General features: G+C 43.3%; 1 protein-coding gene across 2 annotated transcripts in view; it reads right to left on the reverse strand.

Moving 5' to 3' along the window:
• The window catches only part of LOC137419063 (uncharacterized), a 1,330,575-nt gene that overhangs the window by 1,006,361 nt on the left and 297,266 nt on the right, over positions 1-26,948 (reverse strand). Inside the window, exons 1-3 of one of the 2 annotated variants that reach the window (XM_078770724.1) lie at positions 19,117-19,890; positions 3,802-3,942; positions 2,598-3,671 (exon numbers count right to left, since the gene is read on the reverse strand). The exons of the other annotated variant lie outside the window; for it this stretch is intronic. Coding sequence (XP_078626850.1) covers positions 3,289-3,671; positions 3,802-3,942; positions 19,117-19,315 — 723 coding nt within the window. The 5' untranslated portion in view covers positions 19,316-19,890 and the 3' untranslated portion in view covers positions 2,598-3,288. Of the gene's footprint in view, positions 1-2,597; positions 3,672-3,801; positions 3,943-19,116; positions 19,891-26,948 lie in introns of those variants that run through there. 2 annotated transcript variants of the gene reach the window in all.

The following is a 26,948-nucleotide window of genomic DNA, read 5'->3' on the forward strand; positions in this document are numbered from 1 at the left end:
TGATAACTCACAACAAGTATCATCATGGTAAAACTCTTTTTCAGGATTTTGTGGATCTCCAAGGTATAACTCTTTGGCTGGGTCATCAAGGTAGAACTCGTTCCGGAGGTCTTGGTTGTTCAAAATGTCTTCAAACAAAAAAATAACTTCATCCCAAGTTGTGTTAAAAGCAGAATTTTCATTTCGTATCTCAGATACAATTTCCTGTGAAAGAAAATAACAATGTATTAATTTAATACAATATTTTTATTTGTATAAATCAAGCTATATGAATATTAAAATAAACTTTGTTAACTCTTACACGAGTGTCATCTAAAAAAAAAAATTAAAATAAATAATTAAATAAATAAATAATTAAATAAATAATTAATTAAATAAATAAATAAATAAATAAACAAACTTACCTCCATTGATAAGAGGTTCGAGTCCAGTTCATCAATCTGAAGGTTGAGTTCTACACAGGTAGTAGGACTCCAAGGAATAGCAAAGTTATCCCATTCCATTTCGGCATAGTAGTCCATTCTCAAGTGAAGCAGAAAGCGTGTTTGAAAAAGCCTGTGTGGTCGGTGCCTTTTATAAGGACTGGGTGTGTCATTTCCTGTGGAAATTCCCTGGGCATGTCTTAACTGGAAATGATGTGATGGAAATTCCCTGAAAATGATGTAATGTATTACCTGGAAATGATACAATGCTGAAGAGTTTATAAAGTGGGTGGGACTTAAAGTGGGTGGGGCTTAGCAGAAGTGGGCGGAGCCTAACAAAAGTGGGCAGGGTTTAGTAAAAAAGTGGGCGAGGCTTAGCAAAAATGGGCGGAGCTTAGTATAAAGGTGGGCGTGGCTTAAAAAAGTGGGCGTGGCTTACCAAAAAGTGGACGGAGCTTAACAAAAAGTGGGCAGAGCCTACCAAAAAGTGTGTGGCACTGGAGGCGCTCAAACAAGAACATTGAGGGAGGTTTACCATTTTATCTTAGCTCAGTTAAAATATCTTAATAAAGAACCAAACTCAAACATCTTTTTTGTTAATATATTAGATGGTGAAGGGAGTGGCAAGAGAATTAAATTATTTCCCATGCATAAACAAATATTTGTAGGGTCGTTGTTTGAGTGGGTCAAAGATGATTCACCAGATGATATTATGAGTAAAAGGTTAAAAGGTCCATACGGTCAGAAGGATCACAGGTTCACACAGAAGGACCATTGTTTAAGTGGTCTAATGAATAAGGATAACATGTCAAAAGGTTAGAAGGTTCGTAAAGAACAGGGTGAGAGAAATAGAGGTGTTTAGGGGCAATGAGGGAGGGGAAAAATTAACATGTAAGTCAATGGGAAAATGAGAGTGTCCCAGAAGCAACATATATACACTACTCATGTTCTAGAGTAAGATCGCCCAGAGATTTCTATATTTTGCCCCAAGAAGGTTGAACAACGACCAACATAGTCTACAAAGAAACAATCTCAACACCAACAAAAAATATGCTTGAGCTTATGTAAAATTATTGTAGCTACCAGTAACGTATATGAAATAAAGTTATTTTAAGATAATTTACATGGCAGATATTGTGATGTTGATAACATGAGTTTTACTTCAATTATGGTGTGGAATAAAGTCACTTGAAAACAATGTCCATGTCAGATATTGTTTTAATTAAGCTTGTGATGTGCAGATATATATATGTCATCTTGATTTAATTCTAATCTCTCATCCGCCAGACACAGGACTGGTAACTCAGATGTGAAAAAGAACTCTTCATTTAACCCTTTAACATAATTGCTAAAGGAGTCACGTGACCTCTCAATTGCGCTGATCATTCAAAAACCAAAATAGTACAAACACAACCAATACATCGATTTAAAAGTAATTTTGGTGCTCATCTAACAACACTCTGAAGGGTAAAAAAAAGTTGTTTGTCGAAAAAAGGTGACCAATTAGCTAACTTCACAAAACATTAACCTTCAAATATACACACAAAATACATCATCATGAACGAGGGTAGATCCTCATATACAATGTCTGCCATAAACCCACGTGCCACTATCTCCAAGCCACCACATGCCAACGGGTAAACCTCGAACATTTACCTCACTCACAATAAGGTGAGTTTTTCTGTTTGTTTGTGACCTTATATTACTGCTTTGAGCTCCCAAGGTTAATCACAACGCAACCTTCCACAATGAGACGTTTTACAACAATGCACCTGAATAGGGGTTTTAAACAGTCATGAGGACGTCATTTGGCCCATTATTTCCGGAGTGCACTCCTGAGTTAATCTATTTACGAAGCCAAGGTAATTTTTGACTTCACCTTCACTCTTTTAAACCCTTTCCACCCCTTGGACCCCCTACACCCCCTCAAGCAGTACTTCGGAGGTACAACAAGCACGGATTGGAAAACTTCACTGATGGAATGCAATGAGGTTGTCGAGGTTACCAGCTCCACCCATTGTGACATATGCTCATTGAATATTTACATTGAATTCTTGTTTCTACCAATACGCACTCCAAAGTTAATTTCTCACTTCAGGTCAGACATCTGCGAACCCCCTTCATTGACAGGTATCTTCCCTAGAATTCCCAATAACACAGACAGTGCATTTGTGCTTTTGGGACCTCTCTTTATTGCAAAACCCTTCACAAATTTAAGCTTCATGAAAAACATAGGCAGGAGACTTCTTCTGATTAACAATTTTACAACAAGAGTTTTCTCCCCACATCACACATGTCAATGAAACATGGACTACAGCAAAGATAGAGCAACAATTGATGTCCAAACTGCCATGGAAAGATGCCATCTGGGCATAACCAAAAAGGGACAAGAAAAACAACCAAATCAGACAGAAAACAAAATTCGGAAACACTCGTCACAATCAAAAACCTCAAATGGAACTTGGCTGGATAAATGGCAAGTACAGAAACAGGAATTACAAACTGGCAACCAAAGAAAAAACCCTGAAAGAAGCACAATGGGATCCAAGATCAGATTGAGAGATTAAGTTCTGTTACCATTTGGGGTCATGGCATCAATTTTTCAATAATTCTCCATTATGGGAATCTGGAGAACCAGATTAATAAATTTAATATTTTTTTAAGCTGTCATTTTTAAAAAGCCTCTTTACCTCATTTTCCATATCCTGGTATTTCAGATTTCAGCTTTCCTGTATGGATCTTCACATGTGATCTCAAACTGCTGTTATGAGAGAAACCTTTATCACATATCGTGCATTTGTGGGGATGCTCTCCTGTATGGATCCTCATATGTTCTTTCAAATTGTTGTTATGAGAGAAACCTTTATCACATATCGAGCATTTGTGAGGGTCGCTCTCCTGTATGGATCCTCATATGTTCTTTCAAATGATCTTTTCGAGAGAAATCTTTATCACAGGCAGAGCACTTGTGGGGATGTTTTCCTGTGTGGATCCTCGTGTGCATTTTGACGTTACTCGTTGAAGCCAAATCCATTCTGCACACCTTACACTTGTAACGTATTCGCCTTTCCAGAGCCTTTTTGTGTTTGTTTAATTTAATGTTAATCTTGGTGTTGCGAGGACCAGACATGCACATGCATTTTATACGAAGTGAGTCTTGATCTTGTGATTGCTTCTTCAGAAAAGGCTTCTTCTTCACTATCAAGCTGCGACTGGACCTTATTGGTCCCATATTCCTTCTGGATTGTTCTACAGAAACAAAGAACACATTTCCTTTTTTTTGGTCAAAAACAAAATATTTAACTCTTTTCCAAAAATTATATATTTTGTAGATGTTAATTATAAAATATATATGTTAATGTTTTACATTTTAACTCACCAGTTGCAAAACACGAAGCACTTCCATTTGTCATGTGAATATCATCTGAACCTTCCTTTGCAGAAGAACATTTTGAATCTTCTGTTGCAGATGAAGCGTTGTTGTGTTGTCTGCCTTCCATATTTACAGGATAGACATCACCTGCGTACAAATCAGCGTCAGTCTTTTGCAGAGAAATGAGATTGAGGACTTCTAGAGAGCTCAAATAACATGTTACGTCATGGAATATCCACTTCAATTTGAATATAATAATATTATATTGTTAATAATATATTATATTATAAAGATTGTTAATATATTATTATATTATAATTATATTATTATATTATTATTAATAATATATTATATTATTATTATTATAACATAATAATATTGTTGTGGATATGAGAATGGTTTTTTTTGTTTTGTTGTTGTTGTGTAACTTGTTGTAAAAATATCGCCCTCCTTACTCCAGTGTTGTATAAAGTTCAAAGGGTGTTCCCGTAGTTAGTCCATACATGCAGGACACCATATATCTTTGTTGACAGTTATTTCCTTATTATGTGTATTAGGGTAAGGCCTTGTCTTCCATTAACTTAATACTCCATTGCACTGAATTACATAAGATAGATCCCCTTTCAATTCCCTCAAAGCCTCCATTACCAACTGCATTCCCCTTTTTGCATCCTTTGCCGATTGAATTGGGCGGTTTGCTGCAATTGCCGCCATTGAACATGTGCTCGGGTCGGGGAAGAAAGGCATGTCTCCACCTCGTCATAGAGGGGAGGAGTGAACCAGCCCTTGCCGACCAACCCAGAATGAGGGGTTTGGCTGGGGAGGGCGGAGAGAGACGCTTGGGGGAGGTTCGAAGAGGATGAAGGGTGGGGCTGATATAACCCGCAGAAGACGCCCCCACCTCAGACGAGACGAGTCCTGGCAAAGCACGCGACGTCCCCAGAGCGGCACAAGCAGACGATAGAGATGGCAGACGAATCGGGACGAGCCCTCGGAGAAAGAAGGGAGATGCATCCTGAGCTTTGGCTCCACAAGCAGTTTTGGCTCCACCAGCAGCTTTGGCTCCACAAGCAGCATTGACTCCACCAGGCAGCTTCGACCCGTTACCCCGCGGGAACCAGATTGCGGTGGCATCGGTGGCCGTCAAGGTCCAGCCCGACGTCCCGTGCGGGATCAAGCCCGAACCATCTGCCCCAGCTGAACCTTCCCATTCCTCCTTCCAGCATTCATTCCTGCCATTCCATCCTTCTTGAGTATGTGAGTTTGTTTTGTTTGTCTTGTCCCAGGGAATAAGTTAAGCTTGTATAGTTAAGCTAGTATTTTCACTGTGTCACCTGCTTTTTCCATTTTCCCTGTATATAACCTTGACTGCTCCTTTTCCTTTAGTGTGTGTAAATAATAAATCCTGTTATTCTTATGTACGTCTTCTTCTTCCTCTTTACATTCGGTCGCTTTAGAGGTTTCCATATTGAATATCTGTGGCGCGATTTTGGCCAACGTTCAGGAATCGGGTTAGTCGGGGTAACTGTTAGGGCCGCGGCGCCATCCGATCGGGAAAATAACATCCTATCCATGGTCCGTAACAATATATTATATTATAATATTATAAAGATTGTTAAGAAGAAAAATTCCGGATATTAAGCGGCATTGAAGCAGTCTTATTCATCACCCTTGTTCACCCCCCTATTTAACATGTCCAAGTATCACTAAATTGGAGCACAGCGGAAGTAACAAGAAAACTTGTGTTCGACAGTGTTCAAGTGTTTAATTCAATATAAATAAAATGAGATTGTAAAATTCATTTAAAAAAATATTCTGGAATTTGCTTGCGTTGCAGTGTCTATTGCATCACTCTGTCGAACACATTACATTGGTGATTTGTGCCTGTTCTTTGTATCCTTTATGATGTCATTATAAAAAGTACTTTTCCGGTTTTGAATGATTTTCAATTTTGTTTGACTGCCATGTCGGCAAAGTGAAAATATTGTTGCAGACGTGGGGTTTGGCGTGCTTCACGTATGGGACTTCTCAGACTCTCTCCGACCTCTGGACCTCGAAAGCCGCCGTACTGTGGATAGCTTCGCGGCCTCATGGGATGTTGAGCAATGACTGACATAGATTGAGACCGCCAAACCTGGCAACACAATTGATCTCGGCAGGCAAGCCTTTCATGGCATGAACAGGCAGGCAGCTTCTCCTCGGGTGCCCAGCACGTTCAAGCAGCGATTTCTCTGGCGTCCCAGCTTTTCAGCCACTTCCACACTCAATATTATATCCCTTTTAAGCCTCCCTCTGTGGGAAAGTTTGGCGGCACATCCATAGCCTGCCAATTAATTTAGTTTTTGGCATTGACATTCGGCAGATTTCCTAATAGTCCATGGGCCCGGACCCGAAATTTCACTAATTGGTACCACCCGAGGTGGCAAGTTCTAGTAATGATTTTTGGAAAGGTGCATGTATGTGGGATACATGCTGATGTGATAGCAATTCTGGACTGGTAGCTTAGTGGTAGTTATCAGCTATTTTATACCCGCACCCTGTGAAAAGGCGTTCGACGGTTCGGATTGATTTAGTCCATGTGTGAAATTTTGGGTACGGGCCCATGGACTAATTGGGCATATTAATCAGAAAGTACTGAGACAACGTAGATCCCAAAATTATCGCTTTATGTCTTATTTTAAACATACAATCTTCACATAGTGTAATTTTGGAATACAACAGCTACTATAATACACGTACGTGATTGTTATGGAAATTGTCACATAAACATGTCACAACATGAAAAGGTCACAACACATATTAATCAAACGGTTTTCTGAATCAAGGGAAAGAAAGTCCAGAGGCTGTACTGAGCTCATCTGCTGAGCCCATCTCAAGTACATGTATGCCACAATAGCTATAAACAGTACTAGTACTCAAATGTTATACAAAATGGTTGGAAATCACATACTAACAGAACTAACAGACTGTAGGCTATGTACCCGGTATGGTCAGGTAGTGCTTCACATAAAGATGAAATGACACAACACATTATCAAAATGTCTACATGTCTACATGTATTCTGAGGGTGTTTCCAGGGAAAGCACGTCCTGTGCTCTTCAGAATAATACTGAGTATGTCAATGTACCAAACTAGCGATATCATAGTCAGTCATCGAACTGCTCGTCTTCATCGGAGTCTCCGAGTTCGAAGGATTCTTCATCTTCCTGTTGTTTCTGGTTACTGCAGGTTTGTAGCTTGCACATGTCTGTGCATGACAGTCCATTGGTCAGGCATGTGCATTTTGGCAATTTGCAGGAACGCACACACTTGCAAGCTAAGAGTTCCAAGACCACATCTGGTGCTGGTGGTGAACGCATCCAGTGGATGGCGAGCTTGCCATCTTCATCCACTGTCCATCCATGCTCGGTAGGGTTTGGCACCGCTGGGCGAGCCTGCAGACAGCACTTCCATATTGCTGCCTGGTAGTTGGCTCGTAGGACGTGCATGAAGAGACAGTCTCTACATGGTGGCAACTGGCTGGACTCGACTCCTCCCCTCTTTGCGCAGAAGAGCTGGTAGCGCAGTTCGTTGACCTCACCAGTCCTAGCAGCTGCACTATACATGCGACAGATGAACTGCTGTACCTTCTCAAATAGTTCTGGGTTGACATCCCATGACTGACCAAGCTGTCTAAACGTCTCCTGGTAGTTACTGTCGTTCCTCACCAGCTTCAGTGCTATCAGCTTCCCACGGCCAGCGAATGCGCTCACAGTGTCACACCCTGTAAAGGCGTGTAGCCCAACCAGGCTGTCACACATGCTGTCTCCAATTGAGGTTGCCAGTTTGCTGATGTCGACAAACCGTGTGCGGTTCTGTGTGCCACATTTCTGGTAGAGGGGGCAGGGGATCTCCTTCTGGAAGGCTACACAGAGCACCATGACATCAGTGTCCTCAGCTGTGACTACGACTGCCTTTGAGCCAGCATTTGCAGCATGCAATGCATGCAGGAGCAGACGGGTATCCGCTTCTTCTTGTGTCGACTGCAGCTCTGACACTTCCACCCATTCATTTTCTGTTATCTTGTAGCATGTTTCCTCACAAGTCACATACAGTTCCTTGTCATGCAGCATCTCTTGGAACCTTGGGAGTTTCCGCTGCTCCACCAGGAACTTGATGAGGCTGGTCTTGTTGCAGGCGCTACACAGGAACTTTCTCCATTGCTGGATGTTGTGCCCCCCTGCAAGGCTCTTGTACTGAAGGGCTGTGCTTGCACCACGGTTGAGCCTTTCAGCATCTTTGATCGAAGGCTGGCGGTAAACATCAAATACCACGTCAACCCTCTGACTCTGTCCACACTCATGCAGGACCCTAGACAAGGCCACCTCTGCTAGCTGTGCAAAGGTTTTGTTGTTTCCATTAATCTTTTGCACCAGACTCATCCCATCAATGATGCACGTCGAAGGTGTTGGGATAGTGTCTGCAGGAGATACATTCTTCTCAAGCTCCCTGGCAACTGCGGCCTTGTTCGTCTTTCGTAGGGATCCATCAGCATTTGCCAGTGCCCACGGTAACGGACCTAGTGGGTGGGCCAGGACATCCTTCATGTTCACCTTTCTGCTCTCAGCGACAAGGATCATATGGCTGAACAGTTTTCGATCTGCCTTCAGAACAACATCTTGTGCTTTCTTTCCACGGGATGTCTTTGTGGTGACATTGGCGAATGTCTTCAGGCTTTGCTTGGACATCTTGTCGTGGAATTTGACAGATGGTTGATCCTCATCTAACCTTGTCTTCTTGAATGTCTGGTACGCTTCTTCTCCTATTTCAAGTGCCTTCAGAAGGTCACTGGCCACATCGGGTGGAGCCATGGTGCCAGTGGACAGACCAATCAGGTCAGTGTTGTCAGGGAACATTGGATTCAGCCAGTTGTTTTCCATGAGATCTATGAGGGACTTGACAGCAGTTTCGTCTTTCCTGATCCTTGGAGCATGTATATCTGGATGAGACAGTTTGGAACTGCCCTGACCTATCATGTCCCTCAGTGCTCTCAGATACATGGTCCTGTACTCAGCTGTCAGGTAGTACTTGCTCACAGCCCCTGGTTTCAAGCTGAACCCCTTTGTCCCTCCTGCCGTCTGGGTGTCTTTGTTAACTGTCTCTTCGGTCGTTTGGTCGACAGGGATTCTTCCGAAGGGGTTGTTGGGACCGAGTTGAACTGAGAATCCCCCTCGCATGAACTCAGCATACACGTCTGGGTGTGTGGTGGGCAGCTGGGACATCTGGGCATAGTAGTATGGGAGGTAGCATGCATAATTCAGCCTGTCATATGCGAAGCACCATGGGATCATTGCACGAATTGATGCCAGGTGTAGCACCCAGTCTCCCTCTCTTGATGCTCGAATGAGACCCAGCAAGATCTCGACAATGTCCAGATACGACATCCAGAATGCTGAGAGGCTGCCGTTTCCACCTCTGAGGAACTCGAGGTATATTCTAAACAGTTCCATGATGCGTGCGCATGAGCGGTCACCGAGGACCTGCTTCAGGGATGCCTGTGAGATATCTTTGCAGAGGCTGTCAATGATCCTCAGTGTCTCATCCATGTGGACCACATCGTTGGCGTGAATGGCTTCCAGCCACGAGAGGAAACCCTTCCAGGCCAGTCGAGTGAGTGCCTCATAGACATTCTTGTGTAGGTGGACTGCCCTGTTGTACTTGCGGCCATCCATGACACCATTAATGGAACCTTCTGCGATCACACCAGACTCGATGCAGAGATCTCGCAATCCAGCATCTTGAAATCGCTTCCCTATTATTCCCATCAGTGTGCAGATGGTGTGGAATACTCCGAGCCTGGTGATGATGGTGTTTTGGAACTTGTCAGGGTGTTTCCATATAATCTCCACAGCCTTTGCATACAGTGCCTGGTCAAAGACACAGACAATCTTTGTCAGGTCCAAGGAGTGCATGATGTTCAGTGACTGGTTTAGCACTTCATTGACAGTCGACATTTGTGTCGCTGGAGCATTAATGGTAGGCAGGTAGCCTACATTGTCTGGAATGACTGTCACGTCATCTCGAGTCCGGATGTTGAAGCCTGTCCAGCTGCTGATTGATTGCTCTTCTTGTTGCGACATGCGTGCCATGACCCAGACAAGATTCTTCTCTTTGGCGAGCTGAGTCTCAGCTGCAGTGTCAGCATCTGCACTTTTGCTCTGTGGTGGTCCCACTCGTTGTCCAGCGTTGTATGCTGGTAGCATTGGTGGTGGTGCATCAATACTTCTCTGCTTTGTTTTTCCTACAGTCAGCATGGTTCTGGTGGACACTGGGGTGATTGGCTTTGCTTGTACGGCAATCCCATTCACTCTGTGAGATGTTCCTTCTCCACTGGTGGTCTCTTCCAGACGGTCGATATTATCCCAGGCTAAGGTTGTGAATATGCCAGGATGGATGTTACCTGGGAGGGCAACATCACTCCCTGATAGCGAGAGCTTTTGGAGACACAGAGCAGTGTCGATCTCTTCCATCTGAGAATAGGACACACTATGGCCGAGTCGGTTGAGGATGTGTATCAACTCTACATTCCCGGTCAGTGACTTGATAGCGAATGGCAGAACGATGTGCTTCGGGGGCTTTATCAGTCCACGTGTTACAGCATATACCATGTCATAGCCGAGTGAACACAGAAGCCGCTGGACTCTTTGAGATGCATGATCAGGGTCATTGGAACCTGTAAGTAGATAGCACAGGAAGACCATGACCGACTCTGGAATGGTAGTGTCCTCTGCTTCTGGTTTGACTTCCGGTGGCCAGGCTTGAGGGGCATCTTGGTTCTTGATGTCGGCTCTCATTTTCAGGGCTGCTTTGGAGACCACATCTTCAGCATGGAGGCCTTTCTGAGTATGCAGCTCTGCTTGTAGCGATTGGTATTGTTTGGCAAGTTCGTATATGGACAGGTTGTCTGGAAACAGGAGGAGTTTCCCTTTTCCCTCAGAGAAGATGTGCAGGGAGTCTGCAAACTCGCTTTCCAGTTTCCGTCGTATGTGTTTCTTGGTTGATTCCCTTACATGGGCAATACCAAGAGAGTTCATTGAAGCCACCAGTCTAGAAGAGAGATCAGTCATTGTCATCACTTGAGGATTGCCAAAAAGCTCCCTTCTGATGAACAGGAACAGCTCATTGTAGGCCTGATCCACAGCAGCGCCATACTGAGCTTCAGCATCATCATCTTGGCTTGCATCCTGTCCACTGCGAACCTCTCTTTTGGTATAGAACCGATAGCACGACCTATGATAGTGACCTTCTGCAGCTACCAGGTCTCTGCTGACTATGGCAAGGATTCTGCTGTCCATTTTCTCCATGGCTACATTCCTGATTGTGGCGTCAGCTCGCAGTTCTCGACATTGTATGAGGATTTCTCTCGTCTTCTGTCCTTTAGCATACTTGGTGTCTTTCTGGCAGAAAATGCACTCTGCCTCATAAGTCCTTGATGTGCTTGCACATTGTCTAGCTGCTCTCTGTGATCCTGTGTCTTGAGCAGGTTCACTGGCACTGGCACATTTGAGGATGCCATCAAGATGTCTTTTCATGGTGAAGAGACTGCGACATTTTCTGTGGTACTGGATTGTTGGAATCTGTCCATCAGGAAGGTTCGTAGCTAGTTTCAAAATTGCTGCATGTTTTCTGATCTGGGCTGCCCTCAGCAATGTTCTCCATGAGTCAATGTCTTGTAGTGAAACCAGCTTGTCTGTATTGTCATTGGAACAGTGGATGATGCACTCCACTCGTGGCCGCTTTAGTGGCAGGCTGCTTGCTCCGTCAGAGGCCATGTTCAGTCAGTTTTCACCTGCAACATAGAATTATCAATCCACATTACTATGTTGCACAAATTAGTAGTCTGCCAGTCCTTAATTATATTTAATTACACTTAATTAGACTGGTGAAACCAGTGGACTGATATCTGAAAGCAAATCAAGCATTCATGACTGGACTTATTCTAACCAGGCTGCAAATGTATATCACCACTGATGAGGGGAAATCAGCACTTTACATATCTGTCATATATTTTCTGCTTAACTAAATAGACATAATTATTGCAGAGCCTCTTGTTCTTGCCTCACCTACCAGGAAGTATCCACCAGTGGCCAAGTATACGGAATACAGAAGAAAACTGGACACTGCCAGCATCCAACATATTTTTTGTTCTTAACTAAGACACTAAAACTGAAGAAAAAGTTAGTTTCCACACATGAATAAATACAAGAATATGTATTATATAGTATAACATACATGTCTTTATTACAAACATCCATTTGCTAAGATATTTAAGCATGTTACATTGTCTATTCAGCTAAAAAAATGATTTGGAAGATGATACTAGTAACAACAGCGCAGAGTTGCGGTATCGCGATTAATGCAAAAACAGCTTTCCTGCAAGAAAAATGAAAAAGCTACCCATTTGGAATTGCTATCACATATTATTTTACTTATATGGGTGTAACAAATAAATTGGCACCATGGAACTTTTGCCACCTCGGGTGGTACCGATATCTGGTCTGGCCCATGGACTATAAGTGTTCTCCACATCCAATGCTCATGCTACGGAACCTCCACAGACATCACACGCACATGCGCAGCCACGTATCTTTCACCACACCCACTCGCGCCGTCGTACATCCCCAAACCATGCACGCTTACAAGCTGCATCGGAAACGAGCACACACAATTTACACACACTGGCCATCTCACAATCTCGCGCACACCATTTATTCACACGATCCACACCACAGTCAATCTCACTCCATTCACACACATGGGTCATGCTGTGTCACTCAATGAATGCTAAACAATGGCACTGATCATTATGAACAAGAGCATTTATTCGAGGCACGGATCCACCAGCATATCTCCGACACCGTCAAGATGGCGTCCCGGCCATCTCTCCCACAATCCCGTTCCGCTTAAATCATCATCCCTTCCCAGCAATCCCTAAATATCTGGAAATTCACCAACAACAACAGCAAACTCGGGAATAATCAAGCACGTAAGAAAGAACACAACATTTTCTCCCCTCTCCCACAAAGTGCAGGTATGGAATGAGGTCACAAAATCCTGAAAACGACTGGGGTGCTGACAGGTTTTCTGAGGTCGTTGCAGTACCCCCACAGGTTCAAACTCTTCTTCTATATCAGCCGTATCACCTGTATTGGTGGGGCACATACCAACTCCCACCTGGCTGGAAGGCTGGGTCACAGGGGCAGCCACTTAACCTCGTCTGCTGGCATGCCACCTAGACCCATCCTGAAGCTGGAAATTCACTGGTCCAAGCTGTCGGCTCACACGAGGTGTGGAGGACCAAAATGATTACATGTTGTTTTTCCGATGAGGATATTTAACTCTGACCCAATCATGAACCTGTATCGCACGTAGCCTTGATCTGTGTACTCTGTCAAAGTGTTGCTTCATGTGCTGCTGGCTCAGCTGTTCGGCAATGCTGGCAGTAGGTGAGGGGAAGCAAGACCCCGTGGGTCGAAGCCTGTGCATCGGCAGCAATAGCTGACATTATGTCATTAACATTGCTGGTGAGGCACCTGTGGTGGTGTGCTTAATTGCCCTGTAGTGCATGAGGGTCTTTCGTAGGGCTGTTTTAAACGCACAACCTTGAGCTAGGTGTGCTCAAATTCCATTCTTGAGGGTTTGGTTAAACCTTTCCACCCCTCCATTGGCCTGTGGGTTGTGCACAGCCGTGCGGATATGTTTAATTCCATTGACGCTAAGATACGTGGTGAACTCAGCTGAAATGAACCGTGGGCCATTGTCTGTGGTAATGACCTGTGGCACCCCACAACGAGCTATCAGTGTGTCCAGGATGTGGATAATGTTCTGGGAGGTAACTGATCCCACAGGAACAACCTCAAGCCATTTGGAATGTAAATTGTATGCGACCACCAGATAGCGTTGATGGTGAGGGACACCACTAATTTCTCCACAAATGTCTAGTTGTCGGCGTTCCTTGGGGTTAGACAGCCAGGGAACTGGCTGCAATGGAGTTGAAACAGGCTGCCAGCTTTGCTACTGATGAAACAAGCCGTACCATCCTTTACCAATTTTTCCATGTCATGGTCGATGCTGGGCCACCACACGAGGTCACGGCAATGTTGCTTTACCTTAACCATGCCCAAATGACCCTCCTGAGCCACACTCAACACTTGTGCTCGCAGCATACTTGGCACCACTGTGCGGCATTCTCGTGCCACACAAAAATCGTTCCAACAGGATAGCTCGTCTTTCACCGGAGAAAACGGCATCAGTTCGTCTGCTACTATGGCCAGCCATCCCTCTGTAATATAGTGTTACTGATCTCTCTGTCAGCCTTTTCCCCTTCAGAAGGGGGAATTAATCCCCTTGTTTTTGACTGACCGACGTGAGTCCTGAAGTTGCACAGCTCCCTCCGGAGATGCAGGTGTGCAACCTCGTTCGCGACCGCGGACAGATGTTAATTGCTGAGCGGATTAGCAACCGCGGCATGAACCATTAGCAGAGACTAAACCCGATCCTGAAACGTTGGCCAAAATCGCGCCACAGGTGTCCAATGGAGAAATCACGAAAGCGAAACGGATGTGAAGAATAAGAAGGCAAAAGTAGGAAGAACAAATATGATTTATTGCTAACTATTATGTACAAGACCAAAAGAACCAAGGAGGAGGAAAGATAATAAAATAATTTACAGAAGGATGGAAGGACCAGAAGGACACAGAGCAATTCTAGCTTACCTATTCAGTCTTCCTTATACCCAGGGACAAGACACAAAAGACAGACGACAAGCAGACTTACACAGGGAATGAAGGCAGGGATGAATGGCACGAATGGCTTGAAGGAGAGAAAGGTTCAGTGGGAGCAGGAGAATGGTTGGGCCGGGAGTGAGCAGCCGCCACCCCTCCGCACTCGGGTCCACATGGCCGGGATGCTCGCAGCAACACGTCGGAGCTTGTCGTGGCAAGGCTGGTTGAAACAGCGTCTCCTTTCCCAGAGCTCTTTGTTCAGGCTCCTTCACTCTCTGTGGACTGCTTTTGGTGAACTCTTACGCGCTTCTCTCTTCCTCAATCATCCCTTTCCTTCATGGCTTCAATCATCTTCTCATGTGGGGGCGTCAAGTGACGGGTTATATATGCCACACCCTCGAACCTTCGCGAACCTCCCCGATCGTTCTTTCTCCGCCCTCTCAAGCCAAACCCCTTGGTGTTCGATTGGTCGGCAAGGGCTGGCTCACTCCTCCTTCCGATGACGAGGGTGGAGACATGCCTTTCTTCTCCGAACCGACCGCGTGTTCAATGGAGGGCGAATGCAGTTGGCAATTGCGGCTTTGCACTTGACAGGGGATCTATCTTATTTGAATTCGGTGCAATGCAATGTCAATTATTGGAAGACACAGCCTTAAACTAATACACATAATAAGGAAATAACTATTTAGAAGGGTAACCTATGATTTGCTAGGTGCGATGGATTAACTAGGAGGACGACCTTTGACCTTTACACACCAAACGGAGATATTTACAAAGAATTCATTACATATACAGAGGGTGATATTTACAACAATTACACAAGATTCTCAAATCCACAACACTAGGAATGCAGGGTACTGAGAAGAGAGTCCTCCTTAGATGCCGGCTCGAGCTCCAGAAAGGATAACCACATCATGTCGGGGTCCATGCAACAGTTGTATTAGATCCTGCTATGTGTCTTCTGGTTCAGAACAAGTGTGAGCATCCATAACTGATCTGGATAAGTGGTCCGCCACGGTATTGTGACGTCCAGGTGTGGGCTGAAGCTGGAAATTGTACTGCTGGAGTCAGTCCAACCACCAGTACAATCAGAGTGGCTTGTGTCCTGTGCCTGATGTGGACATCAAAGCCGTGAGTGCCTGGTAATCTGTTCAGAGTGTAAAGGGCTGACCATACAGGTACAGATGCCAGCGTTTGCATGCCAAAACGCAGGCCCATGCCTTTTTCTCTCTCCCATGGAATATTTTTGCTCCATGGGACTCAAGGCACGGGATGCAAAAGCAATGGGTTTCTCCACGCCACCCTGCACCTGGGACAAAATAGCCCCCAAAGCCGTGGCCGAAGCATCACAGGTGACCAATGTGGCACTGTTGATGTCAAAATGAGCAAGAAGAGGGGCTGTAGTGAGCTCAGCTTTCAACCTGTATATGGCTGCTTGACAGGATGGGGTCCAATTCCAGGAGGCTTCCTTCTGAAGAAGCTGACATAATGGTGCAGTGATGGCTGAGTACTGTGGCAAGAACCGGATGTCGTAGGCCGCCATGTTTACAAAGGAGGCCAGCTGAGAAACAGACTGAGGCTCAGGGATGCGGTGAATCACTTCCACATTGGACTGGAGAGAGGAAATCCCGTGACGTGACAGCTTAAATCCCACAAACTCAATTTCGGGTACTGCAAAAACACATTTGTTGCCATTCAGTGTTAAGTTGTGCTGAGCAAGTTTCTGGAGCACTTGGACCAAGCGTTCAACATGTACTGAGGTGTTGGGACCATGTACCACTTTATCATTTAAGTACAAGGACATGCCCGGTATGCCAGCATAGATGGATGACATAATCTTTTGAAAACAGCTGGGTGTGTAGCATAAGCCAAACGGCATACGGGTGAAACAAAAAACTCTGGTATGAGTCACAAAAGCCGTAAGGTCCCTCTTGTCTGAAGCAAGGGGAAGTTGGCGATAACCTTGGTGTAAGTCCAACTTCGAAAAGGCCGTAGAGCCGTAGAAACAGGTCTTCAGCTGTTGGAAGCAGATATTTGTCGGGAATAATTGCTATGTTCACCGCACGCAAGTCTACACAAACTCTATGCCCCCTGAGCTTTTTATTTCCTATAACGAGGTTGGAAATCCAGGGTTTTTTTTTTTTTTGGATACAGAATCGAGGCTCGTGAAAGAGCTAACATTTATTTCACAAACATATCAGACAAACAAAATATATAAAAAGAGGGAGCTGTAGACAAGATGGGGAGAGAAGGGGAAGCACACAAACACAACATTTGAGAGCAGGGACATCGGGAGATGTGTGTGAGGGAGAGGGCTTGGGGGGAGGAGGCGTGGGAAGGGGGGGGGGGGGGGGATGGGAGAAGTATAAAACACAAGAACACCAAGGACTTCCAGGACAGAAGTTGGTATTTCAAAAAAGTGGATTTGGGGTGAAATTAGCGGGGGTAGAAAAGATCAACGTTTTGGATGGGGGAAGATAAGAGATGGTGGTGAACAGCTGTTTTAAAGACCTAGAGGGAGGAGTGGGATTGAACAGATTGAGGGAGTTTGTTCCAGAGGCAGGAGAAAAGAGGAATGAAGGAGTGAAGGTGAGCAGAGAGTCTTGATTTTGTCAGTTTAACCATAAGAGGGTTGCAGGCAGATCTTGTGCGACCTGTAGGAATATTTGGGGGACCGAGCCCAGAGAGAGCTGGGGGGGGGCAAGGCCGGAGAGGAGTCGGTAAAAGACGGAAAGGCCACCAACCTGCCTGCAGTGAGTGAGTGAAAGGCCCTTGGAGTTAGCTTCATCGCAGGAAATTCCAATGATTCTGAATGCTTTGGTTTCAACAGCGTGAAGACGAGCTCGATGTGAGGCAGGAGCATCAGCGCAGAGGGGAGAGCAGTATTCCATTGATGCATTGATAGGCTCTATTATGCCAGTCTCCAAGAGGACATTCAATTTAGTCGCGACCTGATCCCACAAGGCAAGGGGAATGCGGCGTAGTGGCTGAATAACCGGAGCCACAGCAGGATTTACTTTGAGTTTGTGAACAAATGCAGAGAGGATGCCTAAACCATCAAAGCGTGCAGGCCATTGTTGCCGCCAGGGGGAGGACACTTGCAATATGGCCATGCCACTATAATCCATCAAGGAAGACCCAAAAGAAGTAATCAGGTCGTGGCCCATTCAATTATCACCGTTTTTTGTAATGTAGAATGTAAACTTAGACAAGTCAGGAGACAACGATGGTTCACAAGCGAGCGGCATTCAATGACAAAGGACGGACTGTTACCGAAACAGGCACGGACATGTCAAAACGAAGGTTCGTGACCTTAAAACGAGATAGAAAATAATGCTTAAACAGTCATGAGGTTCGTCAGCTACACAATGCCGAAAATTCGGTGAAAAATAAAAAGGAAAAAATAAAATAATAATAATGAAAAAAATAAAGATTAAAAAAAATGAAAAATCGAGCTGCGTGAGGTGAGACACTTGACATTGGCCGAACCAAATATCGAAACCTGTCAGATTCCACCAAACCCCTCGGAGAAGACGTAGCTTGAAATCGATTACCCCTGAAAAGACATCTTTTTCGGGCGTGGCTTTACCCAAAATGAGCGCAATACGCCCACTCGAGGCAGGACACAACTAGATCATGATATCAACTTCCCACCCAAGTTTAATCAAGATCGGATGATATCATCGGGTAGTTGTGCTGCGGGCGGACAGACAGACACACACACAGCCACACACACAGACAGACACACACACACACATGACGAATATAGTGGTCACTTAATAACTCGTGAACCAAAAGAGACTGGACACCATGACGTACTGACAGCTGTAATGTGCCCATTATGCCAATTTTTGGCATGTCTGTAACCAGTGAGGGTGGGAGAGGCCCGATGCAGGGTCATGTCAGAAAAATATCGTCTGTACATTTCCAAATTCAGGAGAGACACCTTGGCACCTGTGTCCGGGAGCAGAGGTATGCACATGTCATTGAGAAAGACAACACGTTTTTAAATTTGATGAAGTTGATTGGACAAAATAGATTTTGGCTGGTGCAGTATACGAGGTCTGTGGTTCAACGGTTGCTTGTGTTGAGGTGGAGTGACATCACCTGGCAAAGTGGTTAAATTTTCCACAATTTCTGCACCGTTGGCCTTGGGCAGGGCAAATAGCAGCTCTGGACTCGTGCCTAGTGGACCCACAGTTTCAACAATGCAGTGTAGAACGTGTGGGGTGCTGCTGTGTATGTTGCACTGTGAGCTCAGTGGCATCTGGTGTGAGAGTTTGCCGAAATCCCTGAACTGCGCAGTCTGTAGCTGTGGCAGGTGAGATTGTTCTGATAAGTTTTTGTGCACTGTGGTAAGCTGCTTCCACTTGACTGGCTATCTTTATGGGTTTAGTCAAGGTTAGGTCATCAGATTTGAGTAAAAGTCTTTCCCTCACTTGTACACTCGATATTTTCTCGATCAGTTGATCTCTAATCATCTCATCGTGAAGTGCACAAAATTTATAAGGAAGTGCTAATTCTCTCAATGTATAAATGTATTGGAGAATTGACTCACTGGGCCTCTGGCCTTGTCGGAATTTGAACCATTGAATGAGGGTGCTCCGAGTGGCTCCGAAATGCGCAGCAAGCATGGCAATGGCTGCTGCATAGGTGGGTGCAGGACCCAGCGTCAAGAAAATGCATTGACCCTCCATGCCCAGGCAGTGTATCAGCAAAGGCCATCTCTGTGAATCCTTCGCATTTTGCAGATTCATTGCAAGCAGGTAGGTATGAAAGGATGACAACCACCGAGGCCATGGAAGGAATGGTTTGCCTGGTAAAGCCAAAAATGGCGCCGGTGAGGAAATCAGAAATTCTCCCAATTTCCTTAGCAAATGTTGTGTCGCTCAAAAAATGCTAAACAATGGCACTGATCGTCATGAACAAGACCGTTTATTTGAGGGACAGATCCACCAGCATATCTCCACCACCGTGAAGATGGTGTCCGGGCCATCTCTCCCACGATCCCCTTCCGCTAACATCAGCATCCCTGAGGAACACTAACATTCATATAATGCACAGGGGATTACTGTCCCTCATGTACCACAGAGATTTGACGATTTGTAAGGAAGTCAGAGATTGTATCAAGCAATTCTCCAGAAATGCCATATGATTTCAGCCTTTGAGACGTCGAGAGCAACAACCCTGGCTTTTCCACAATGACCCAAAACCCCATTCACATGTTCAGTGATTAGGGATAGCACATCACCAGAAGACCTTGACCGTCTAAAGCCATACTGAACATCAGTTAGAAGGTTGTGGGTTTCTAGATGAGTCATGAATTGTTGTTTTATCAAGAGTAATTCAAGGATAATATATCAAGGATAATATCATGAATTGATATATCAAGGATGTTTTATCAAGAATTGTATCAAGGATATCAAGGATAATACTTTGCTGATAATGGGTAGGAGGCTAACAGGCCAAGAGTTAGAAGGATCTGATTACTCACCAGGGCCTTTAAAGACAGGGACTACAAAAGCCTGCTGAAAGATGAAAACTGGAAGATGCCCAGTGAAATAAACTGAAAGAAACTGAAGAAACTGAAACATGGCTTACTGGAAGATGACCTACACTGGAAAAAAAACACTTGAAGAAGCTGCGATTACTCACTCTCCGAGACGACTGCGACATTTATTTGCCATTCTCATAACACAGTGTGCCGGAACTGAACCCCAACAACTACGGAATTTTCATAAAGAGAGCCTGCCTGTGGATATCTTCCACAGAATTCATAGAGAATCTCATGATTTAGAAATGACTTATGGTAATGAAATTTTCAATGAACCTCACATGATGATTGAAGACAAAGTTATGGATTTTAGAGGACATGATCTGAATCATTATGGAATTCAAAAGACCTAATATAACAACATGTGAATTAACGAGAGAACTGTTAAAGGAGATACATATGACATCATGACAAATAAGAACTTGCACAGTTTGTTCAGGAGAATGAAAGAAAGCTTTTGCATAGCCAAGCAGCCATAAATAGGCAAATCATGGAGGTTATTGATGGTAATGAAGGATGTCTGCTTTTCATAGATGCACCTGATGGTACAGGTAAAACTTTCATTTTAACGTTAATCCGAGCAAAGGTAAGATCACAGGGGCATATTGCACTGGCAGTTGCATCTTCAGAAATTGCAACTACTCTCTTGCCTGATGGTAGGACAGCTCATTCCACATTCAAACTGTCACTCAACACACAAAATGAGGAGAAACAAACGTGCAATATTGACAAAGGCTCTGCAAAGGGCAATGTCTTGAGAAATCCAATGTTATCATCTGGGACGAGTGCACTACGTCACACAAAAAAGTGTTCAGGCATTAGATAATACACTCCAATACTTAAAGGAAAGTAGTCATGCTATGGGAGGAACTCCATTGATTCTTTCTGGGGATTTCTGACAAATTCTCCTCATTATACAAAGAGGAACTGAAGCAGATGAAAATCAAGCAAGTCTGAAGGCAGCTCCTCCTTGGGGTAAAGTTGTGTCATTTACATTGACAGTGAATGTGATAGTTCATCTTTCAGAGGATGAGAAAGTTGGGAAATTTGCCAAATTACTCCTTGATATTGGAGCTGGCAATATTTCATTAGCTCCCAATTTAAACCAAATTATAATCCCAAATCGATGTGGAATTAATGTAAAAGATGAAGAAGAACTTAACAGTAATGTCTTCCCCACTATTAAGCAATATCACAAGACATTGATTGGCTTTGTGGAAGGGTAATCTTCGGTCCCAAGAATTCTGATGTAGAAAAGATCAACATACAATTGATAAAATAAATTCCAGGAAAAGAAGCGTCACGTAAATAGACACTGTACCAAATGATGATGATGCTTCACAATATTCTGAATCAAGCTTCAAAGAGTTTCTCAAGTCTTTGATACCACCAGGAATGCCACACCATATTTTACTCTTGGAAGTTGGGATTCCAATCATTCCAGTGAAAAATCTCGATGCACCAAAATGATGCAATGGGACAAGATTGGCAATAAAGAAGATGCTGCCACATGTCTTAGAGGCCACAATAACAACAGGGAAATGTAAGGGTGAAGAAGTATTCATTCCAAGGATTCCAATGATCCCATCAGATTATCCATTTCTGTTCAAGTGATTGCAATTTCCAATAAAAGTGTTTTTCAATCTCTATAAATGAAGCACAAGGACAGACCCTTACAGTTGCAGGCCTCCATCTGAAGTTATCCTACTTTCCACATGGTCAGGTGTATGTTGCATGTTCTAGAGTAAGATCGCCAAGTGATTTCTATATTTTGCCCCAAGAAGATTGAATAACTACCAACATAGTCTGCAAAGAAACAATGTCAACACTAACAACAAAAATGTTTGAGCTTATGTATAATTACTGTAGCTACCAGTAATGTTTATGAAATAAAGTTATTTTAAGATAATTTACTTGGCAGATATTATGATGTTGATAACGTGAGTTTTACTTCAATTATGGTGTGGAATAAAGTCACTTGAAAACAATGTCCATGTCAGATATTGTTTTAATTAAGCTTGTGATGTGCAGATATATATATGTCATCTCGATTTCATTCCAATCTCTCATCCGCTAAACATAGGACTGGTGACATAGATGTTAAAAAGAACTTAATTTAAGCCTTTAACATGATTGGTAAAGAAGGAGTCACGTTACCTCGCAATTGCGCCAATCATTCAAAAACCAAAATAGTACAAACACAACCAATACATCGATTTAAAGGTAATTTGGGTGCTCATCCAACATCACTCTCAAGGGTGAAAAAAGTTGTTTGTTGAAAAAAGGTTACCACTTGGCTAACTTTACGAAATCTACACCTCCAAATATACACACAAAAATATACATCCTACAGTTTTAAACAATCAATTTTTATTCGTATCCCTATATCGTTGTTTAGAGAATGCGTTACGATTGTCTGACAACAAAACAGATTTCGAATATCTCATTTAATTAAGTCGTGATGATCTTGGGTGATCGGGCCAACTGGTGCATTTTTAACTGAGGCCGTTCGTTATAAGTTCCCATTGGTTGCAGTTTGAAATTACAAGCAGTGCAGATTAAACAAATACATTAAATTAAAGCCAGAACAGCCTCGCGTTCAATGACACAAGTCAGAAGGGGTGAAAAAAACAAAACAATATTTGGAGTCATTACAGCACTGGTGGGACATCATCATAAACGAGGTATATCCTTATATGCAATGCCTGCCAAAAACCCACGTGCCGCCATCTACAAGCCACCTCATGCCAACGGGTAAACCGACAACACATCTACCTCACTCACAATAAGGTGAGTTGTTGTTTTACTGTTTTTTTGTGACCTTGCCACTTTGAACTCCCAAAGTTAATCACTACAAAACCTTCCACAATGAGACGTTTTACAACAATGAACCTCAATAGAAGTTTTAAGCAGTCATGATGATGTCATTTGGCCCATTATTTCCGTGGTGCACTCCCGAGTTGATTTATTTACGAACCCGAGGTAATTTTTTGACTTCACCTTCACTCCTTTACACCCTTTAAACCCTTTCCACCCCTTGCACCCCCTGCACCTCTCAAGCAGTACTTCGGAGATACAACAAGCACGGATTGGAAATCTTCACTGATAGAATGGAAAAGAGGTTGTCGAGGTTACCAGCTCCACCCATTGCGACATATGCTCACTGAATATTTAAATTGCATTCCCGTTTCTACCAATACACACTCCGAAGTAAATTTCTCATTTCAGGCCAGACAACTACGAACCCCCTTCATTGACGGGTACCTTTCAGATAATTCGCAAAAACACAGACAGTGCATTTGTGCTTTTAGTACCTCTTTTTATTCCCAAACCCTTCACAAATTCAAGTTTCGTAAAAACACAGGAGACGTCTTCTGATAAACAATTTTACAACAAGGTTATTCTCCCCATATCACATGTCAATGAAACGGACGACAGCAAAGATTAAGAAATAATTGATGTCCAAACTGCCATGGAAAGATGCCACCTGGGCATAACCAAACAGGGTCAAGAAACACAACCAAATCAGACAGAAAACAAAATTCCGAAACACAGATCACAATCAAAAACCTCAAATGGAAAGTGGCTGGATACTTGACAAGTACAGAAACAAGAATTACAAATTGGCAACTGAAGAAAAACCCTGAGAGAAGCACAATGAGATCCAATATCAGATAAAGAGATTGAGAAGATAGAGAACCAAATTAATAAATTTTACTTTTTTTTTTTTAAGCTGTCATTTTCTTATCCTCTTAACCTCATTTTTCATATCCTGCTATTTCAGATTTCAGCTCTCCTGCATGGATCCTCATATGCGATTTCAAATTGCTTTTTTGAGAGGAACCTTTATCACATATCGAGCATTTGTGATGTCACTCTCCAGTATGGATCTTCATATGCGTTTGCAAATCGCATTTTTCAAAGAAACCTTGATCACATATCGAGCATTTGTAAGGTCGCACTCCTGTATGGATCTTCATATGCGTTTTCAAATCGCATTTTTCAAGGAAACCTTTATCACATGTCAAGCATTGTAAGGTCGCTCTCCTGTATGAATCTTCATATGTGATTTCAAATTGCTTTTTTGAGAGAAACCTTTGTCACATATTGAGCATTTGTAAGGTCACTCTCCTGAATGGATCTTTATATGTGATTTCAAATGGTTTTTTTGAAAGAAAACTTCATCACATACGGAGCATTTGTAAGGCCGCCCTCCTGTATGGATCCTCATATGTGATTTCAAATTGCTTTTTTGAGAGAAACCTTTGTCACATATTGAGCATCAGTAAGGTCACTCTCCTGAATGGATCCTCATATGCCTTTTCAAATGGCTTTTTTGAGAGAAACCATTATCACATATGGAGCATTTGTAAGGTCACTCTCCTGAATGGATCCTCATATGCCTTTTCAAAATGCCTATTTGAGAGAAACTTTTATCACATATCGAGCATTTGTGGGGTCGCTCTCCTGTATGGATCCTCATATGTGATTTCAAACTGTTTTTTCGAGAGAATCCTTTATCACATATGGAGCATTTGTAAGGTCGCTCTCCTGTATGGATCCTCATATGCCTTTTCAAATGGCCTATTCGAGAGAAACTTTTATCACATATTGAGCATTTGTGCGGTCGCTCTCCTGTATGGATCTTCATATGTGATTTCAAATTGTTTTTTCGAGAGAAACCTTTATCACATATGGAGCATTTGTAAGGCCGTCTCCTGTATGGATCCTCATATGTAATTTCAAATTGCTGTTTTGAGAGACACCTTTATCACATATCATGCATATTTGAGGATGCTCTCCTGTATGGACCATCTTATGTGATTTCAAAATGAATTTTCGAGAGAAACCTTTGTCACATATCAAGCATTTGTAAGGTCGCTCTCCTGTATGGACCATCCTGTGTGACTTCAAACTGAATTTTCGAGAGACACCTTTATCACATATCGAGCATTTGTAAGGTCGCTCTACTGCATGGATCTTCATATGTCTATTAAAAAGGCTGTTACTAGAGAAACCTTCATCACAGACAGATAACTTGTGGGGGCGTTTTCCAGTGTGGATCCTCCTGTGTATTTTGATGTCACTCGTTGAAGCAAAATCCATTCTGCACACATTGCACTGATAGTGATAACGTATTCGCCTTTTTAGATCCTTTTTGTTTAATTTGTTGAATCTATATAATAATACCGTAAGGACTCGACTTTGTTATCCCTTTTGCATCGCACGCAGTGACCCGATGCCCACGGCACCAATGGATTTACAATCTACGAACCGCGCTCTTTGTTTACCACGTACAGCCATACTCGAAAAATCTGAATTAGCCGACTTTGGGACCCAAAAGCATCCGATTAACGGCCGATACGACGCCATCTTACGACACCATCGTATTGGCTTCTGCTGGGCGAAGGCAATGCGAGCCGTCCGCTGATTGGACAGTCGAGTGGTGTGATGGGTGGTGTGAACCAAATGGTCTTTTTATTCCCTTGAACATTTAAAATTAGGATATATAAGGAAACGTCTTTATCGTCATTTTAATAAAGTGAAATGGAGTGACGTTGCGATACCCGGGTCGTATTCAACAACGTGTGAATTATATAAATAACAACTCACGGTCTGAGGTAACTCGGCTAAACATTATCTGATTTGCACCAAATAAAGTTCATGAATGTTGCACAGACCCCTACTTCTCACTAAAAGTGGAAATATAATGTAAATCGGAGTTAAAACAAGCCGGCAAGGTCGCTCCGCGGAGCGGCCTGCACGTACTCAACTATGTGTGAATTATATAAATAACAACTCCCAGTCTGAGGTAACTCGGCTAAACATTATCCGATTTGCACCAAATAAAGTTAATGAATGGTTGTACAGACCCCTTCTTCCCACTAAAAGTGGAAATAGAATGTAAATCGGAGTTAAAACAAGCCCGCAAGGTCGCTCCATGGAGCCGCCTGCACGTACTCAACTATGTGTTAATTAATATATAAATGACAACTCGCGGTCTGAGGTAACTTGGCTAAACATTATCCGATTTGCACCAAATAAAGTTCACGAATGGTTGTACAGACCCCTTCTTCCCACTAAAAGTGGAAATAGAATGTAAATCGGAGTTAAAACAAGCCCGCAAGGTCGCTCCGTGCAGCCGCCTGCACATACTCAACTATGTGTTAATTAATATATTAATAACAACTCGCGGTCTGAGGTAACTCGGCTAAACATTATCCGATTTGCACCAAATAAAGTTCATGAATGGTTGTACAGACCCCTTCTTCCCACTAAAAGTGGAAATAGAATGTAAATCGGAGTTAAAACAAGCCCCCAAGGTCGCTCTGTGGAGCCGCCTGCACGTACTCAACTATGTGTTAATTAATATATTAATAACAACTTGCGGTCTGAGGTAACTCGGCTAAACATTATCCGATTTGCACCAAATAAAGTTTATGAATGGTTGCACAGTCCCCTATTTCTCACTAAAAGTGGAAACGGATTGTAAATCGGAGTTAAAACAAGCCCGCAAGGTCGCTCCGTGGAGCTGCCTGCACGTACTCAACTATGTGTTAATTAATATATAAATAACAACTCGCGGTCTGAGGTAACTCGGCTAAACATTATCCGATTTGCACCAAATAAAGTTTATGAATGGTTGCACAGACCCCTACTTCTCACTAAAAGTGGAAACGGAATGTAAATCAGAGTTAAAATAAGTGTTTGTTTTGTATCAAGCAAATGCACGTGGAGCATGCTTGCGAGCGAGCTGCGTTCTGGAGGTGACGTCACATGGATTACGTCATCGGCTTTGAGGTATGGGGCAGAATTTTTAGGGGCGTTCCCAAGTG

This window comes from Myxine glutinosa, chromosome 1 (assembly GCF_964187855.1).
Source record: "Myxine glutinosa chromosome 1, kmMyxGlut1.1, whole genome shotgun sequence".
Classification (NCBI taxonomy): domain Eukaryota; kingdom Metazoa; phylum Chordata; class Myxini; order Myxiniformes; family Myxinidae; genus Myxine; species Myxine glutinosa.